This window comes from Sphaerodactylus townsendi, linkage group LG10 (genome assembly GCF_021028975.2).
Source record: "Sphaerodactylus townsendi isolate TG3544 linkage group LG10, MPM_Stown_v2.3, whole genome shotgun sequence".
Classification (NCBI taxonomy): domain Eukaryota; kingdom Metazoa; phylum Chordata; class Lepidosauria; order Squamata; family Sphaerodactylidae; genus Sphaerodactylus; species Sphaerodactylus townsendi.
The window spans coordinates 63,800,001-63,820,504 of NC_059434.1; the positions used below are offsets into that span (position 1 = coordinate 63,800,001).

The 20,504-nt window shown below is 40.5% G+C and overlaps 1 protein-coding gene across 1 annotated transcript in view; it reads right to left on the reverse strand.

The window, feature by feature from the left end:
- Positions 1–13,076: 13,076 nt before the first annotated feature.
- The window catches only part of NDST4 (N-deacetylase and N-sulfotransferase 4), a 172,372-nt gene continuing 164,944 nt past the window's right edge, over positions 13,077–20,504 (reverse strand). Inside the window, 3 exon segments of the mRNA XM_048508744.1 lie at positions 13,077–13,335; positions 14,033–14,135; positions 19,329–19,438. Of these exon segments, the coding sequence (XP_048364701.1) occupies positions 13,216–13,335; positions 14,033–14,135; positions 19,329–19,438 (333 nt within the window). The 3' untranslated portion in view covers positions 13,077–13,215.

Consider the following 20,504-nt stretch of genomic DNA (forward strand, 5'->3'; position numbering starts at 1 on the left):
ATCATACAGATTTTTTTTTAAAAAAATGTATAATTTAAGCCCATATTTGAGTGATGTGCCAGGAGAAAATGGCACCTGGGGCAAGCTCTGAAATTGCACCCCCCAATTACACCCTCTCCCCAAAACTGCACTCCCAGGTGAGGCACTTATCATTAAAAGGGATATTTAGCTGTGCTGTAGATGTACTGATTTTCTGAGTCTTTTGACTGAAAATGATCAGCAGCAACCATTTTTTCTGCTTTGCCATTAAAAACAGACCACCCCACCCCCCAATTTGTGAAGCAGGTATTGCAGAGATTTGAGCACAAATCTTTAAGCTTACAATAGGCTTGGCACACTAAGGATCCTTTGATTTCTGTGTTTAATTAAGTCTCAACTGAATTATAAAAACACTTTTCCTCACTGTTTCTTTCATTCCATTTTCTATCCCTGCCCTGCACTTAATTACAAATTCAGGCAGTGCAACTAAACTGCTAAAATTAAGGTTGACACGCGGGAGAATTTTGCATCCAGTGAATCTTATTTTTAACCTCTAAAACCAGAGTCTCGGGGGATCATGGTGGGTAAAAAGTTTGTTCTAATCCAGTGAAATGTGACAAAAACAATTCAATTGGTATTGCTTGATTGTGCGCTAAGACTCCCTGGAGATCTGTCCTAAATAAAGCTATCCTTCCTAAAAAATAAAATAAAAAATAAAGCTGTGTTACACATCCATTTGGACTGAGTTTTTAGTTTTTAAAATTGTAATTTTAGATGTTCTCTTATGTCAGGAACAGACAAGACTGTTTGCAACTTTGCAGATTGCTACCGTATGGCACACCATTTGTGATACCTGCTGGAAAAAGGCTAGTACTAGTACAACTTTCATTGTGTTCACAATCAATGTGAAATTGAGCTGTTCAACCAGCTACAATAAAACCAATGTATAGGTTTATTCTGTGTTTTATTCTGCAATCTCCCTTTGTCTAATAAAGAATTCCTATATTTTGTTTCTCAGTAGCCAGATCCATACTATTGTGCTGCATGTTCAAAGTCACCAATTTAATTGCATATGAACACCTGTGTGTGGCTACAGGCATATGTGTGAAGATGTAGGGCTATGCATGCACATTCCTAGCCAGATCTGGAACCACACATTCATTGCTGAATCCAGCCAACATTTTCATTCAATTTCAATAAATTATCTCCTTACTAAATTTCCCACCTGACTCTCATCAATGCAAGTCCCATAGGGTTGCCAACTACAGGACTGGGAAATTCCTGGATATATGGGGGCGGGATTTTGGAAGGGGTAGAACCTTAGCAGGGTATAATGGCATGGAGTCCAAAGCAGCCATTTCCCCAAGAAAGCTGGTCTCTGTAGTCAAGATCAGGCATGATTATGGGCGACCTCAGGCCCGAGCTGGAGTTGCCAACCCATACACGATACAAGAATACCCTTTTTGGTGGTTAAAGTGGCTCCAGCATAAAATCTGGTTAGATCCAACCAATAGTCTGGTGCTGTGTGTTTGGTTTCTGGAATGATTCAGCCTCTCACACTGTGCATTTATATGCCCTGGTGAGGACAAGGTGTACTAGGCCTAACTTCTGAGCACAGTGATTGTTGTTATGAACTGACACACCCTTTACTTAAAGCAGAACTTTTCATTGGTGAAATATCATTTTGAGCACCCTTGCAAATGATGATGTTGGTGATATTGGATGGCAAGATGTCTGCATTGAATTGGGTAGTTTTCCCTGCTATGTTGCTGCCTACCTTGGGTGCTAAAGGTTTCAAAAGAATGGCAAGGTACATAAATATTCTGAATAAAAAGGAAATCGAAATTCACTTAGAGAGTACCTTTGGTTACTCACTATCTCAGCTTAACCTATTTCATAGCGTTGTCATGAGGATAAAATAGTGGTGTGGGAAATATGTACACAGTGGTGGGATCCAAAAATTTTAGTAACAGGTTCCCATGATGGTGGGATTCAAACTGTGGCGTAGCGCCAATGGGGCTGGGTGGGGCACGACGGCGGCATGGCCGGGCATTCCGGGGGGGTGGAGCATTCCTGGGTGGGGCTGTGGCGAGGACGCAGCCACTGCGCCACTCCTTGGGCAGGAAACGAATGCACGCAGGCACAGGCTGCCACGCACGCCGGTGCACCTTCTGCTAGACTGCTTCAAGTTCTGCGTGCTACTGCTGAGAGGAGGGGCGTAACTAAGGCAAAAATCACGTGGCAAAATCACCAATTAGTAACCCCCTCTCGGCACACACAAATAATTAATAACCTACTCTCGGGTACCTGTGAGAACCTGCTGGATCCCACCTCTGTAAATGTACACCATCCTTGAAACAAAGATAGGATAACAATGTAATGAATGCCTGCCTTACAAAATTTTATTCTGACAGAACTAAAAGTCTGCTAAGCACAATCTGTTGGGCAGGTGAATGATCCAAGAGCTGACTCCAATCAATGGAAGAGTCACTGATTTTCCATCTTACTGCATAGTTTCTGAAACTAGCCTCAGGTTGTAAATCCACCAAGCAAGGACAGAACATCTCACTTCTCCACAAAATCAATGCTAACTGAAGTAGTAGAAGCAAGACACATTGCTAAACTATATTCTGCCCAGATTAATGCACAAACAGGTGGGTTTATATAAATATCACTTTAAATAGAGCCAGTGTAGTGGTTAGAATGCCATGCTAGATCTGGGAGAACCAGGCTCAAATACCCACTGTACCATGCAAGATTGTTGGGAGACTTTGAGCCAGTCACTTTCTCTCAGATCTACCTTATGGGGTCGGTTTTTTAGAAGATAAAATGGAAACGTGGCACTGTTGTAAGCCATTTTGGATCTACATCTCACATGAAGCCTGCTGGATGATGTTAGGCTAGTCACAGTTCTCTCAAAACTGTGGGGAGCAGAAGGAAAGGTGATTGTACGCTTCTTTGGGACTACTTAATGACAGAGAAACATGTGATATAAAAGCCAACTGTTTTTCTCTTTTCAATATTTTGTTGAAAGTATTGTCCTATATTGAATAGTTTAATCAGAAACTCATTAATATTCCAAAAGTTTGTTATTAATTTTAAAATGTGGTATCCTGTTGCTCCTGGAAAGGAAGGCATGGCAGCATGGTACAGCCCAATCTCAACAGATCTCAGAAGCTAAGCAGGGCTGTGCAAAGGAAGGCAATGTCCAAAGGCGACGTGAGGGGAAACTGCGCCCGGGGTACGCGCACATCGTGAGCTCCTGCTGCGGCGCCACCTACCCCACCCCATCCCAGAATGCCCACAGACTGCCTTGGAACACTCCCGCCATGCCCCCTCCATGGCCCAGCCACACCTCCACCATGGCTCTGCCTGAGGCATCACCCCCCCTACCCTGTTGGCGCTATGCCACTGGCAATGTCAAGCCACCTCAGCTTAATTACTTGTCTTGAAGGCCTCTTCCTGGGGTCAAACGAATACAAAACAAACACAACACTGCAAATCAGTGCTGCAATGGCATAGGGTTCCTGGAGTCACCATGAGTCAACTGTGACTGCACTTCACACACACACATCCTGTTGATCTAACTAAGATTCAAGCAAGTCCAGTTGAAGAACAGAGAAACTTTATGTATGCTGTATATCGCCAAAGGATTGCTTAATTTTTTTCAGTTTTTAAAGTGGTTTTTTTGAGGGGGGGATCAAATTATTGGTTGCCAAGTTATTACCTGTTAATTATCAGTTGTGATGGTGATGAAATAAAACCACTGTTTTTCATTATTAGTTTGGAATAGAATCATCTCCCAACAGCAACAACTCCCTGATCCAAAACACTTGGTGTGCTTTGATTGCATACATGGAGTTCACATGTGTATAGGCTTTTGCAACTGTTAACAGGAATAGGGAGGAGGGAGCGAGACGGGATGGCAGCAATGGGTGTGAACATTAATGCCTCTGTTCCTCAGCAAATCACTGGAGTAGGGTAACTGCTGAAAAATAGAGTTAATGTCTAACCCTTTCTGATTTTATTAAACCACGGAAAATATGCCAAAAGCAGTATTGCTGATCTAATCATTGTGACATCTTAGGGACATCATATTTGTTTCAAAGCACTTCTCTTGGAAAATATGTGCCATGATGATTCATGGCACTTATTTTCTAAGAGAACTATGCCGAATAAATTAACCTGCCACAACCAACCAATATCTTGTCTGGAGTTATGCGCAGGAATACAGAATGCATATCGACACACATTTGAAAACCTAGAACAGACAGAATTTCTTTTGACTTAAAATCTCTGATGTTTGATAAAAGTAAATCCAACCAAGTTCACCACATTCTTAGTTCTACAAATGAGCTTAGCCACGAGGGTGGATTTTGATATGGCTAGGATATTGTTTGCAAAGCAAGGCCTTCCTGTTATGCTAGCTTCAGTTATATAGCCATTCTAACTTCTATTACACATCTTCACATGCTGAATTTACTTTTTTTAGGATTTTGGGACAGTAACTTGTGAATGCACCACCTGTTTGTCCAGTTTACAAACCAATGCAAGCTAAGACGACATTTTTAGGAAGCCTTTTCTGGGTGTGGTGAACTCAAATCTGATCTTGTTAACAGCAATCCAAGATTGATTCAGCTCAGCAAAATCTCTCAAAAATCTGACCCATGTTGACTTCACTATTTTTTTTTTAAAAATCGTCCTTTGTATTAACTCTTTGAAGAAATGCAAGCGCTCCTCAAGGACATGAAGCACTGTTTGTTTTACTACTGATACACCTGAGAGGACTAATTGCTTAAAAGATCTCCAAGTCAATGCCAAGCTAGCATCATGACAGGGTGAACCAAGGAATCTTCTCCCTGGTATCCTTGCTAGTCTTGCAGTCAGCAAAGGGTTTCTTTTGAGTACTCTGAAACATGCAATCTCCCATCGATTCTGGTGTGGTATAGTCCAGTGTCGTAGGTATAGATTTTTTATGGGGTGGGTTTGGGGGTGCGGGGCTACACCCCCACCCATCCCTGGGGGCGTGGCCACACCTCCCCAAGCCCTGCCTCCGGCCTCAGTGCTTATAAAAGCAGCTCTCCAAGGACAGGGATGGCTGACTCCCCTTCCCCGCCCCCCCCCCACTGGCTGAGCTCCCCTCAGCAGAGGCATAGCTAGGGAAAATGGAGCCCAGGGCAAAATCTGAGTTTTGTCCCTCCCCCATGGGCAGCTTCTGTGATGCTGGAATCCACCCCCAAACAGCATCACTTTCAATGGTGTTTAAAACTAGGGAGCTCAGATTCACCCAGCTCTTCCTCACAATGGCAGGCTGACCACACTTGGCCCCTGAGGCTCTCCAGCGGTGTTTGGAGGCTGTGGCTGGTTGGTTGAAAGCAAGTAGGCTGAAACTGAATCCAGCAAAGATGGAAGTTCTGTGGGTGGGTCAGGGGGAGATGCCGGCCAACTTTAGCTTGCCTGTGCTGGCTGAGGAGGCTTTACATCTGACCACATTGGTTAGCAGTCTGAGTGTGATCCTGGATTCCAGGCTTTTCTTGGACGTCCAGGTCACCCAAATGGCACAGACTGCATTTTACCATCTTTGCCAGGCATGATGGTTGGCCCTGTATCTCTTCCACTCTAACCTAGCCACTGTAATCCATTCAACGGTCACCTTCGGATTGGAATATTGTAACTTGCACTATGCTGGCCTACCCTCGACTTTGATCTGGAAATTGAAGCTTGTTCAACACGCAGCCACTAGACTTCCTGGCAGAGGTTCCTAGCAGAGACCATATTACACTGGTCCTTTTCCATCTTCATTGGCTGCCTATTGAGTTCTGGGTCATTTTCAAGGTTTTGGTTCGTACCTTTAAGGCCATTAGCAGTTTTGGACCCACATACTTGAGGGACCACCTCTCCCCATATTGCCCAGTTAGGGCCCTCTGTTTGTCAGAGGAAAACCTATTAGTGATCCCTGGCCTGAAGGACATTTGGCTGGCCTCTACAAGGGACAGGACTTATTCTGTTTTGGCCCCAACCTGGTGGACTGAGCTTCCAAGCGAGATCAGGGCCCTGCAAGATCTGAATCAATTCCGCATGGCCTGTAAATTGGTACTCTTCCACCGGGCTTCTTCAAAAGGCCAGCTGGGTTAACTGCTGGTATTTTTGTCCTTCTGTGCGGGGGATAACTAGGGTTGCAGATGCCATCTTTTATTCTGTTTTGAATTTGTATTTTGAATTTACTATTTATTCTTGTAACCTATGTTTTAATATGTTGTCCACCACCCTGAGCCCTTCAAGGATGGGCAGGGTAGAAATATATAAATCTATCTATATAAAAATGGAACCATGTGTTTGTTGCTTCGAGAATAACCCCACACCTGCTGGCCCAAACGCTCTGAAAATTTCACAGACACTTACTCATTCCCCCCCAACTGTAGTGTTCTTACGTGCACCTCCCAAGCTTCGTCCATGACAACACACCCTTAGAGCCAGGTAAAACATCTTTTTCCTGGTGCACCAGGCCATGAAACTGCCTGTGTATAACTGTCACCCTTAGAATGTTCGTGCCCTTAGAATGTTCACTCAGATGGCCAGATATGAGCAGTGAAAACAGTACCTAGGCAATAACTCAAGTGGATTTGAAACACATACACACGTTGCCATGTGAGACGTCAGGTGGGGTTCCCCCCCTCACACGCAGGTACTTTTCACTCTCTGTGCCTCACGCACTACTACCACACAACACACCTACTCTCATACACATTCAGCGGAGGGAGAGGGAAGGGACTGCAATCTTCATCAGACCACTGCAGAAGGTAGGCTTAGTGGCTGCTTTCCAGAGACCATTTTTTAAAATTCCTATGGTTCATAGTAATGTTAGTCTTTCTTTGGTGGACTAAGCTGATATGACTGAGTGTCTAACTGTTCATGCAGTTCTTACCAGCTTATCATCAAAGACTAGACATACAATCTCTTTTTCTCCCCACTCCTTAGGGTGACAATAACTGTCTGGAAGAAATAGCTCCAAGCTTACCGTACTAGAATAACTGAAGTGGTTTTCACTTGTTAATGCCTTGCTGTTTCACTGTAAAAACTTCAGCTATGTTCCCAGCTGATTGCAGCTTCCTGAAGAAGCCTGCATGTGAACAGCCTTAAGGAAGATGGAACGCTGAAGTGCAAATGGTCAGCGTTCCATTTGTCATGGCTAATAATAGCAATAATACTTTATGTGACAATATAGAATCTTTTATATAAGAAGAAGAAAAGGTCACAGGAATACAAAGAATGACTCTTCAATGGTGGTGGCTGATTTACCCTGTGTGCTTTTGACATTTCCACAGGTTCATAGGGAGAAGAGGAAGGTTTTACCAGTGTTCAAATAGTAATGAGAAACTTAAGCGAAAGAGAAAGAGGCTGCGTCAAAATGCTGTAGGCCGTTACACTGTGGCTCCACTTCCAGTTTCGTTCCTGCACTCTTTTCTGTGAAAGACAACTATATTATGAGACTGACACCCTGAAAGACTCTAAAAATTCCTCTAAGCTGGCAACTATATTTCTTGCCTCTAGAAATCCAAGTTGTGAGGGTCATTTCTTGTAGCCACAGTCCCATCAAAAGTGTTTTTTTAACCATCCAATCTAAAAAAGGTTGACCCAATGAGGTTTTCAAGGAAAGGGATTAACAGAGGTAGTTTGTCGTTGCCTGCCCCTGCATCACAAATTTGGACATCCTTGACAGATCCATCCAATACCATCCAAATTTGGACATCCTGGACAGATCCATCCAATACCATCCAAGTATTAATCAGAGTTGACTTTGTTCAACTTCTGCGATCTGATGAGACTGATGAGACTTTAGGCTATCTAGGTCAGGACATCAAAAGATAAAAATAAGGAATTCTTTGGTACATGGGAATGTGAGCAATTTACACAAGCTTCGCTGACTGTGGTTGTTCAAGTATCATGTGAACCTAACAGAGCCGTGAGTGAGGATGAGCAATCATGCTTTCTGAGTCCAGAGCATTCATAGCCCTGAAGCTAATATGCATCCAGCAAAGGTATTACACAAGGATGCTGAAAGTTAGGGTCCAATGATTTGTGATATCCTGTCACCCATTGGGAGAAAAGATCGTTATAATTGCTCTCCTTAAACAAGACAGGAGTATGCCCGTCATTCTTGAGCATGTTTTCTGGTCATGAATTTGAGGAAACACATGGGCATATTTTGCTGGGAAGAGAGTCAATGGAGAAATAGATATGCCATCCTTCTACACTTTTGTGATATCTTGGTCTGGCCTTTTTCAAGGTAAAATAGAAATAGGGTTGATCTCTTTCCCCTTTATCTTGTGATTAGTCAATTGCAAGTCCTGTCTTAATCCTGGAGGATTCAGGCTAAGTGCTCCTCTTGTTGTACGCTGGAGCCTACATTGTCTAGACTTTAAAACAAACAAAAAATGAACAGAAACACAGTTATCTCTGGCCCCCCAGCCCTGACTATACCCCCTCTCATTCTTTCTGCACTGTCAGTTACAACACTGAATTAGAATTAGCAGTATTCATCCCCAAAGGCCCCAAATACCAATCCTTTGAACAAATCACCAGAATAAAACCCTACAGTACTGCAGTACTGCTAACATTAACATTCTCTGCACTGAGGCCGAGTGACAAAGAGCAAGGCAGAGAATGGATGATAGATCACTTTGAAGACTCCTCATTGAGCATGAATCTTATACCTTGCACATAGTTTAACATGCAGTGCTGAAAGGCCAGGTAAAAAAAAAACCATAAAGAACAAGAGAAATTGTGTGATGAACAGCTTGATATATTGAAGTCAGAAATACAAAAGAAAAATTTAAAATATCATGGTCCATTTGAGAAAACAGGAGATCCTAGGAAAACAACAGGAGGCCATAAATATAATATAGCAGCAGAAGTATTTATTCGGTAGAAGTGCGAAGAAAATTAAGGTGTATATTCTGTCTCCCAAACAAACAAAAAAATTAAAAATACTTCAGAAAGATTGAAAGTTGCGTCCCCCTTTAGTTCCAGCATCACATATAGTCAAACAAATGGGATGTCCAATGGTCAGATAGAAAACAATCCTTTTTCAAGGATATATCAATGTCTTTATTGAAGTAGTGTGCAGATTGGGGATGTGTGATTATCTTTTTCTGTATATAAAAAATCCAGTTCTTGGAACACTGTTGATGCAAGATCCTGGGTCATGTGACTTTTTATTCACTGTTGCAGATGCGGTAGTGACAGGGAGCATCCAATCCTTGGGTCCACAATTCAGAAATTGCATGGAAAGGATGCACTAGGCTAGAGAAACAAAATAAAATTGAAAACAATAGCGATTTCTTAGTAGATCATTCCTTCCCTTCATTCCTTCCCACATTACAATTTCAAATTGTATTTCAACTGGTTTAACAGTCATGCCTTCAACTGAAGAGTAGACTGTGGTATTGTAGTAGAACACAGAGACAGAAAACTCTTTTATTCCTGACAGTTTTGTAACATCATTGTAATAGAGTCCAGAAAAACTAGAGCACAAAGTCCACCCCCCAACCCCCACCCCCCGGTGGAAAAGGACAAGCATAAACCATATTGTATTGATATAGGTAAAATAATGTTTGTGGTTGTAATCTAATCTTTGTGGTCCTAATTTAAACTTCATGATGTAGTCAGTTTACATCACATATTTTCTGCCAAAATCAAAGGGGAGGAAATTTTGAAGTGGAGGGTACCTGTCTGTAAAATCGTGGACAAGCCAACTACGTGTGTATTTGCCATCAAGTCACAGCTGACATATGACTATCCTGTAGGGGTTTCAAGGCACGTGACATTTACATGTAGTTTGCCATCGCCTGCCTCTGTGCCACACTTCTGGTGCTCCTTGGAGGTCTCCTATCCATACACTTGCCAGGGCTGAGGCTGAGAAAGTGACTGGCTCATGGTCACCTAGCAATTTTCCATGGCAGAGTGTGGATTTGAACCTTGGTGTCCCAGATCCTAATCTAACACTCTAACCACTACACCATGTTGGCTCTAGGTCAAAACAACTAGCAAGGCATAAATCAATCCTACCACGTGAAACATGCAAATTAGGTCATGCTGTTCATTATGTGTTTAAACTTTTATTTACATTAAGGAGTACTCAGATTTGATGTGTCACATGCCAGTCACTAGACAGGGTTAACACATTTTTGTTTGTTTTAATTTTAAATTCTATTGTGCTCTGAGAATGAATGGCCATGTGGACTGCCAGTAGTGACATTTCTCTTGATTGTCTATGCTCTCCTTCCCCATTATTCTGAATTCTCCATTAGAGATTCTTTCTGCCCTCCTCTTTCCTTACTCCCTAGAGAAAGCATCTGTGGTATATCAATGCCCCAAGATGAATGTTTCCTACATCCCTTTTACAACATCTGCACAGGTAATTGCAGCCCTTTTACAACATCTGCATAGATAATTACTGGTTATCTATTACTGGTATATCTATCTGAGCACAGTTATCATTTTAAGTCCGCTAAACTCCATTTAGGATTGCACTGCAAATGTGCTAAAATGGTGATAAATGTTAAGAAAAAACAATAGGAAGCTTAAGAAACTATACAAGAAGCTGTGAAACTGTGTGAAAACCTTTGGGAAAGCTTAAAAGAACAAGTGGGTTTTGTTGTGTGATATGTGCATTCCAAGTTGTAGCAACTGGTTATGGGGCTGAGCTACTTTTAGGAGCACAAAAACTCCTTTTCAGCATTATTTTTTTCAGGCACTCTGAATCTGATTCTACCTAGCTGGGAGTATATGCCATATAAGGTCAACTCACTAAGTGTGATAACCATTTTGACTGAAAAGGGCAATGCATGTATTTTGCAGCTTCCAAACATGGTAATTGAAAACAGGATTTTAGGGGATGCTTTTGCATGTACTGAAGCAACAAAATGCATGTTTGGGTGATGTGCTTTGAGATTATCATGCATAATGTACCCTTCCAGTACACAGGATTAGAATATCAGAAATATAACACCTGGAAAGGAACTCAATAAATGAAGAGTTTGGGGGAAGAGAAGTTCCTTGATTCAGGATTAGTTACCAGTAATGTCAATTGCATAATTGAATAATTGTTCTTCAAATCAATTATATTCCTAGCACAAAGGCTATTCCTTAATAACCCTGGAAATGGGAGGGAATATCTACTGACACATCAACTTAGAGCCATAAAGGAACATTACATGAAAACAAAACTATTATTTTACCTGTTAGTGGCATTACACATAACAAACTCCAACAAATCTCTGTTTACAACAGGAACATCAAGTCCTTCAGCTATGAGATATTGATTTGAAAGGAGCAACAGACAGTAGAAAGCAAGTGCAAAAGTAAATGATCCATGTCTGGCAAATTTTCACTTGGGTACAAATCAGTCAACAACTTCATGTTATCCTCAGTCTTTTATCTATTGGAAATTTATTTTTCTTGTGTGGTTTTGCAGAGACAACTAAAAACAAGTGACTATGGAGTTGCCAGGTCCCCCCGGCCCCTGCAGGGGATGGGAGGAGTAGTATTTCCAGATCCAGGTTAGGAAACTCCTGGAGATTTTGGGATAAAGTTTTGGGCAGCAAGGACCTCAGTGGGGTACAGTGCCATACAGTCCAGCCTCCAAAGCCCAAATCTCCATCAGTTTTTCTCTGAAGAAACTGATGCAGTCTGGAGATTAACTATAGTTCTGGACAATCCACATGTTCTGCCTGGAGGCAGGCATCCCTAAAATGTTGTACAGGAAGTCATCAATAGGTAAAATCCTGGTTTAAGACTTTGTTTTGAAATATATTTGTTCAGTTTCCCTACCATTACCAGGCAGGGTTGGCATTCTCTTTGCAAAAGTCGGTGGCTAAAGTGACTTGACTTGATCTGAATGCATTGTTTTTATGTAAAATCCGAGATAAACAAGGCTGACAGTAATTCTGTCCACTTCTGAAACCAGGGAGGATTGGCCCAAAATACTGGTAGCCAGTGTGCTGCCTTACAAATGCGCACTGTTGAGTAAATCGTTTGATGATGCAGATGAGCTATTTAATAAAACCCAGCTTAATTCAAATATGCCTTCTTTTTGGCAGAACAGGTGCTGGTACCATGAAATACCTGTTGGGGAGGACTGGTAAACATGTTGACATATACAGTATTAAATTTTACAAAAGAGGAATGGAAATTGATATGAATACAAGCTCTAGTAATTCAGGGATAGGGATGAGAGATAGTGGGAAAGGGACTATGCTGGTAGTATTAAGAGTGTTATACTTCAATGCTGGATGTCCTGAATGACTCCTACCATGTAATCAACTCCTTGCTACATAATGGATGATACAATTTTATTACAGACAACGAGGAAAAGGTGGTTGTGTGGTGATAATCACTCGGTTCATACATGAAGTATATAAATGAACCATGTACCCTGAGATAATAGACACCCATGTGGAACAATTTGAACTGACTTCCATCTAGTGACAATAACATGGTAGTTAGTAATGGTCACTTAAGGGGCACCTGATAGCAATGGTTTCAAGCTTCTTCTTGTAATTATGAAACTTCTTTTAAAATAACAGCACTGAAAACTGTGATCAGGTCAAGGAGAGTTGCCTGAGGGGGCTAGGAGAAGCTCCATGTATTGTGCCTTCCTAATAAAAGTACATTATTAAAATAGAAGAATAAAGTGAGCTCAAGCAAGCGTATCTACAAAAGACAGACCCTTGGAGAATGTAAACCCCCCCCATTTGAGTGATGATATTCAGCTGTCTGTAAAATGAGCCCCCAAATAACAAAGGAAAAGTAGATAAGAAAACTGACTAAAATTGCAGTTGTCAAGGAAATTACAAACCTCACAATCCACTGAGAGATGGTTCCATCCTTTGCTTGTGTCTTGACAGACTGTAATTTGTCACATATGATGAAAACTATCGATCATACATTCAGTTTCTGGGACGTTCTTGTAAACAGAGTATGCATGAGCCCCAGACTTGATAAAGAGTATTGCCATAGCTCCATATCTTTTCCCAGAAGCTGACCAAAAGGTGATACTAATAACAGTCAGCACGTGCATATATAATTTTTTCCCTCTTTAGGAGGGTTTTTTTTCTTTTGAGAGAGAATTATTCATGGGATCCAGGACTGATGATTGCAAGTGGACTGGGAAAGTGCAGGGTGTTTGAGCGAAAGAAACAGGCCGTGAAACTTTGGCTTCTTTCACCTTCCGGGCTATCTCACTTTCTGAAGCTCTTGTCTTAACCAAGATGGCAAGGGCTGTCCTAGTCTGTGCAGCAGTTTGGAGAGTTCTACATTGTGATCTCTGTAGTAGTTTGAAAGGAATGCCCTGGACTGACAAGAAGGAAAACAAAGAAAAAGAGCATCAGAAAAAAAGTTAACAATGCTCTCAGAGTTCGCATTCCATGGCAGCAGAAAATGTAAGCTACCATTACAATATTCATGCATTCATACATTATTAAATCATTTAAAGTAATTATTGATTCTTATTTCATTTAAAATATTTTCACCACCATTCCATGAACATAAGGTCACCCAAGGTGGCATTTACTGGACTGCCCAATCTGGTGTGCTTCCACCTGAACCACAAGCCTGAGGCTCAGAATGTCCTTAGGTGAAATGGTCTGCCTCTGTAGCTACTATGCCCCTCTGGAAATGCCTGTGGACGGTGGGGATCCTGGCCAGTCATTCCATGCCATGTAAGCGCAATATAGTAGCATAGGAAAAAACTGCCATTGCAGAAGAATAAAAAAATGCTTGGTGGGTTAACACCAAAGCCAAGGTTAACTCCTGCATACAATCTTGATCCTTTGTAGTATAGCCTAGGCAGTCCAAAAACACAGCTGTGGGTTTGACTAATAGTTTTTTATGTCGATTATTCTGATTAAAAAATTAGGCATTACTGGCATTAGATCCATACAAAGGTTCAATTCCAGTCATCACTTGTTAACAATTACTTTTTGCTTCAGCGAGACTCCAGGCCTGTGCCCGATTTTTAATTGTAAAGTTCAATGTATGAATAAAATGGTACCTCTTGATCCATTGATGGGTACTTTCGGCCTTTGCTTTTCCCCAGGCATTTTGTCTTTCCTCCCTCCAACAACTGACACCAAAAGCCTTTCTGAGGGTCAAACCTACAAAAAGTTTGTTTAGATTTAAGGCGGGTCTACAGAGGGGATGTCAAACTCACTCAGCAGTCACTGGGATCCCCTTATAGTGCAATCCTGTACAACCTTACTCCAATCTAAACCCACTGAAATCAACGGTCTTAGACTGGAGTAACTCTTTATAGATTGCTCTGTTAATCTAACCACTACAAAATCAGCCTTTATCTGAATCTGTAATCTAGCAAAGATCTATTCTCTGTGATCAAAATGGAGCCATTTTAAAGCTATTTAAAAACTCACATTAACGAATGCGCCAAGCATTTAGTTTTGAGTCTGTCGCTGTGGGATTTATAAAACATTGAAAAGATTCATATTTTTCGCTACTATTCGGCAGATGTTTTAGATAGCTGAAGTATAATTGGTTGGGATATAAAGGTAATTGGCTGCCAAATATTGCCTTGCCTTAGGCCTGTTCTTATAATAGTAATGCACCTGCAAGTACACGCATATGAGTGCATCTTAGACAAAAGGGGAATTATGCCCCTCCCCTGCACAACCCATTACAATGTAATCCTCCCAGCTGAAATTGTCGTTAGTAGGGGCATCAATTAAAATTAAATAAATCATTGATTAAATGGATATATTGAGAGCAGATTTATTTCTAGCTTGGATGTTCCAATCTCCTTTTTGCATAGCAAAGTACTTTTGCTGGCTCTCAGTAATTTCCCAAGAGAAGGAGCAATACAGTTTGCTGCGCACAAGGAAAGAAATAAACGCGCAGAACTATGATCCTTATAGTATATCTGCTTTCAGGGAAATGTATTTAACTTTGCCAAGGAAAAGTACTAATTTGAAAACCTTTAAAGCAAGCAAACAAAAAAAAAATCAGTGGCATGAAGTTAGCTCCATTTAATAACCTACAAGATTACCGAGTACAAGCATGGTTTTTTTGGCAAGGATAATATTATCGAGTTTAAAATGGAGTTAATATCTTCAGAAGTATGCATAAGGGGGAGAAAGATGCACAAAAAGATTAACGAGGAAATGAAGTGGAAGAAGGGATGGAAAAAGCTTGCTTTTTTACTGGATAATAAATACCAGTTGAGGCTTAGTGTTTACTAGATGAAATGGAGTGTCTGCTGCAGAACTGGGAGGAGTTATTTTCAGTTGCAAGGTTAATGACAGTAGATAAGAGGCAGCTGGAACACACATATACACATAGAAAGACGTTTACTGAATAACTGAGTATCTTAAAATGCTTGCTATTTACTACATGTTGAACAGCTGGTTATTCGAATTTTAAATCTGTATAGTGCTCCAGTTTATTAAACCTCTGCTCCCAATGTTTTAACACATTGCAAATACTGTGGAAGTTTTTTTAGTAAGGAGCAACACAAATTGTTAAATGAGCAATCAAAAGTATAAGTAATTGTTTTGTAGGAGTGAAAGTTGTAAGACTATTCTGAAAAAAGTGGGAACAGTGGCAGCAAGTACTTAGGTGAAACTATTCAGCTTCAAGTTGAGAATTTATAAAACTCCAGTAAGCAGACTTAAAAAACCAGTGGCATGCTTTATATCTAGCCAAAATTAAACACTTTGGTGTGCTATTCATTTTACTGGGTTTAATTCTCTTACTGAAATCAGCGAAGAGCTAACCTTTTTTAGATTTAAACCTTTTGCTTTCTTTTACTTGCAACAATTAACTGGATTCTGCCCTGTATTGTTCATAAAAATCTAAATTATGATCATTATATAGTGAGCACATAATTAAAATATCATAGTTCTGAATAACAATTGACATCACCCACCGATCCACAGACATTCCTACCCAAGTTGGAAAAGGAAAGAACACAATTCAGCCAAATTTAAACAAATTACATTAATAGAAGTGTTAAACATGTATGTCCATTTCTTTTATTGAAATATGTGGGGCCTGAAAGGGCTTAACTGTTGCTGGATCATACCCAAGATTTATCAAGTCTATCAGTAAACAGGTGCATGGCATGTGTAGCCCTGTGGGAATAGGATGGGATATAAATCCAGAAAACAAACCAACAAACAAACAAATAAAGCATGTGTAGTTGTGCATTAAACAAAGGATCTGCATACATAGAGAAACATACACTGCAATACAACAGGAAAGAAGCAAGAGCCATCATGCATCATTCTACATATAAACTTCATAACACTGTAAAATAGCTGGAAAAAGCCTATCATTGTCATGAAAATATGGGCATTAGTGGACATTAAATGAAGATGAGTGGAACACTGTCATTCCTTTTTAAAGTGGAAAGTTTCTTCCAAGGGGGAATTTGGACCAGAGAAGCCCACACTCCTTTGACCCTCTGTTTTGCATCTCCAAATCACCTGCCCAGTAGGATTTCTATGAAATTTCAAAAATACTTTCCTTGTATTCTGAAATCAGTGAGAAAAGCCGAAGAAACGTGGGGCAATTTGCAGCAGGAAAAGAGTGGTTGAAGAAAGGGTTAAACCACTCCCTATGAGCATATTTGGCAATTTGTTTAGGTTGAACTGCATTTATTTGGGATACAAGCTGATATCAACAAATTAAATGTTGGAAGCCAGGTATATGCTTTTTAGTTACACATGGAAAGTTCTATGCAGTTTACCATTTTAAACAGTCAAATTTGTTTAATCAAATGTGTCAATTGCCAAGTAGCATGAATATCACCAGATTTCCAATACACATAAAACACATGTTTACTGACATAATAGAAGAAATAAAGAAGTTGTACTACTTGTTGGCTGTTGTGGGTTTTCTGAACTGGGTGGTAGTTTTTGCTCTTCTCATTTCATTTTTATCTTTGGCTGGCATCATCAGAGGTATGTCATGACAAGATGTGGCAGAGAGAAACACATCGTGCCGTGACAGATCTCTGAAGATGCCAGTTATAGATGTGGGCAAAATGTTATGAGCAAAAATTACCAAACCACAGCCACATGGCCTGGAAAACTGACAACAACCAGTTCTCTGGCTATGAAAACCTAAACAATATATTCTATAACTTGCTTTCATTAACAAAAACAATTAAAATCGAAATTATTATGCACTCAGATCCTGAAGTATCTTGGGCAACAATCCTAAGAACACTTACCTGGAAGTAAGCCCACTGAATAAAATGGTATTTACTTCCAAGTAGGTGAGTTCTGACTGTCTTCAGACTGCCACAGATTCAGTATTGGAAGCAGTTGATTAAAGCATACAAATTACTTCAATTTTAGGCCTATTTGTTGGACTTAAAAAAAGGAGACAAAATTGATAAAGTAGTGATCCCAAGTTAATATGCTTAGGTCAAAATAGGAAATTTAATACATTAATACGTTAATTTGATATATACAGTCTTAGAGAAAGAACAGGGGCTCAGGTGCCACACGTATGCTTCTGTTGCAGATTTTTGTGGTTGCAATTTGTCTACTGGTAAAAGTGCTCAGTGGGAAATGTGATTCCTTGATAGAAGTGCTTCATGGCCAACTACTTTGGTAGAACTGTTCCACTGTTCCCATGGCCCAAATGCTTCAATTTGCCAAACCTGACCCTTGTATCATCTTTAAAACTGAATGAGACTTTGCCCTCTGCCACTCATTGGTTAATAGCCAAATGAGATTTCTTCATGTGCTGCTTTCTCTGCTATCCTGTAGATGGTGCTAGCATATCACTGATTCCCTTAGTCTCAAAGACATTCCCTTTATTATCCTTATTAATTTAGTAGTGACCACTGTTGTAAGCCATTTCTCATAGAGTGTGATCCTATGTAGTGTTACTACAGTCTAAGCCCATTAATTTCAATAGCTTAGATTGAAATAACTCTGCTTTTATAAACTGTAAGATTTATGCCTGACAATGTGACATGGATGTGGGGAAATAATATGAGGAATCTAATTTTGAACTAAGAAAAACAGATTCTCAAAAGCTCTGAGAAGTTTCTTCTCCCAAACAAAAGGAACAATTGATTGTGGAGACACATAATACAGGACAAATTCCGTCATCAACAGTAGGCCTGTGGTTGTGATATAAAAACCTTTAACAGACAAAGGAATGTTTGTGGTTTATTGTTAAAGGGTTGGTTCAGTACCTGAGTGCAGGATGGACTGGGAGAAGGAAACAAAGAATAAGAGAAGCTACCTGAATCACTTAGGAAATGCACATAGCTAAGTAAAACTTTAAAACGGAGGTTGCACTGTCATTGGAGAAACATACTCAATTTTGTCACATTGTGGTTTCTATGCATACAACTACATAATTTCTCAATTCCACTTCTTTAGCAGTATTTTTATACAGGGGTATTGAGGCAATGTCATACAATTCCATGTTCACTGTCTAGGCTGGCTTTTACTCCTTCTCAGTTATGAAACTTTGGATAATATTGGATTTAAAACAATCTAAAGGAGATGTGAGACCCCGAGTGCTGCAGTGGTTAAGGTGTTGGACTAGGATCTGGGAAATGGAGGTTCAAATCTCTACTCACACCATGGAAGTTTGAGGGATGACCTGGGGCCAGTCACACAATCGCAGCCCTGACTCTTAGTACTTGGATGAGAACCCTCCAAGGAATACTAGGGTCATGGTGTGAAGGCAGGTAATGACGAAACTCCTCTGAACGTTTTTTTTGCCTTGAAAACCCTACAGGGTCACCATAAGTCAGCTGTAACTTGATGGCAGAGAGAGGGAGAGAGAGAGAGAGAACCTACTCTAAATGGAACAAAGAATCATAATTAAGTTTATATTTATAATTTCTGCCACATTTTTCCATTTCCTGAGAGGTGTTCTTCCCACCTACCATAACAGATGAAAGATGATATAGAAATAATAGTTCCTCCAGTCTACTGTTGGCCTTGCATTGTAACTGGTTGCACATTGTGTAAGCTATGATGCTGGACTAAATGGACTACTGATTTGATCCAGTAGGCCTATTCTTACTTTCTTAAATTCTTATTGCACCATGAAGTGATTCATAAAACTATCCTGATATACTGAATCTCCCTTAAGCTACTCTTAATGTTACCCTTAGTGCACTCCTGAAATCAAAGTCTGGAGAAGATCATGGGTATCAGGGAAACATATGACACGCCAAACACATCCAGGGTACAAGGTTCTTCACCCTTGATTTCTTTTATGAACTGTTATTTGATATTAATACTATTCATAACCTGTACATAGTCAGAATAATCATAAAAGTTAAAACATAAAAAGGGACTCACGTTAGGGCTTCTGAATAATTATAATGAGGAGAAACTCCCAGAAACTTCTGCACTTCATCCATTATAGTAGCTGGATCACTTCGGAGCTGCTGTCCATCAACAATGAGCAACTACAAGAGATAATATATTATTTACTTGTTTACTTAAACACAAAGCTCAAAAGACAAAGAAAAGTTAGTGTGTTTTATGAGTCATCTAGACAAAAGATAACTTGGTATTAGTAAAGTTCTACATGTGTTAGTAATTCGTGCATACTGTAAAAATAAAATCTCTCAAGATAAAAGAATTAAACAGCTAATGAGCTAGGATGGCCACACATCTGTACCAGATGTGCAGAAAAATTCTCTATTCCATTTGATTGGATGATACAGGCACTGAGCTAAAGTAGAAGAGTTTGGATTTATACCCCACTCTTCTCAACTGTAGCGAGTCTGAAAACAGCTTACAAACACCTCTCCTTCCTCTCCTCACACCAGACACTCACAACTGGTAAGTGGGGCTGAGAGAGTTCTGAGAGAATAGTGGTCTATTATGCATGGAAGGTTTACCTTAGGGCTCTTCACTGTGAAGTGGACTTGTACTGGAGTCTCCTTGCATTTCTGTTACATGCAAGAAGACAGCCCACAGCCTACAGTGCAGTTTGTCTGCTAAACTCTGCTAGCTCTCAGTTCCTGGTTCTATTAATTCCAGCATCAAATCATCCTTGAAGGCATAGATCTCTCCCCCTCCTCTTTCCACATACCCACACACTGATCCACTCTTTCTCTTCCTGTCACTGCTACCATGGCAGGGAAAACAGGTTTTGCTTTGAGAGAAAAGCTGATTTGAAATACAATTTTTTAAAGCCTCATCATCATCGGAGAGGGTGGAATGTGGGGTGGAGCCAAAAAGAGACCCTGCTTGTATTGTTCCTTGGAAATGCCATCTCTATTATCATTATATTGAGATACTGATATTTTGATATCATCAATATAAGCATTTAGAGAAGCATGACGGAGCCAGCAACATGAAAGTTGGGGGTGAGGGGGAAAGCATAGTTAGCAGGATGAAGCCAGGTAGATAGGCTGTGGGTAGAAGGAAGATGTCTGGGGCAAATCTGTGCTCACTGGCAAATCTGCCCCTCTTTGGCAGTGAAGCAAAGCGGTCTTGCTTGCTGCAGACAGAATGGAAAGTGAA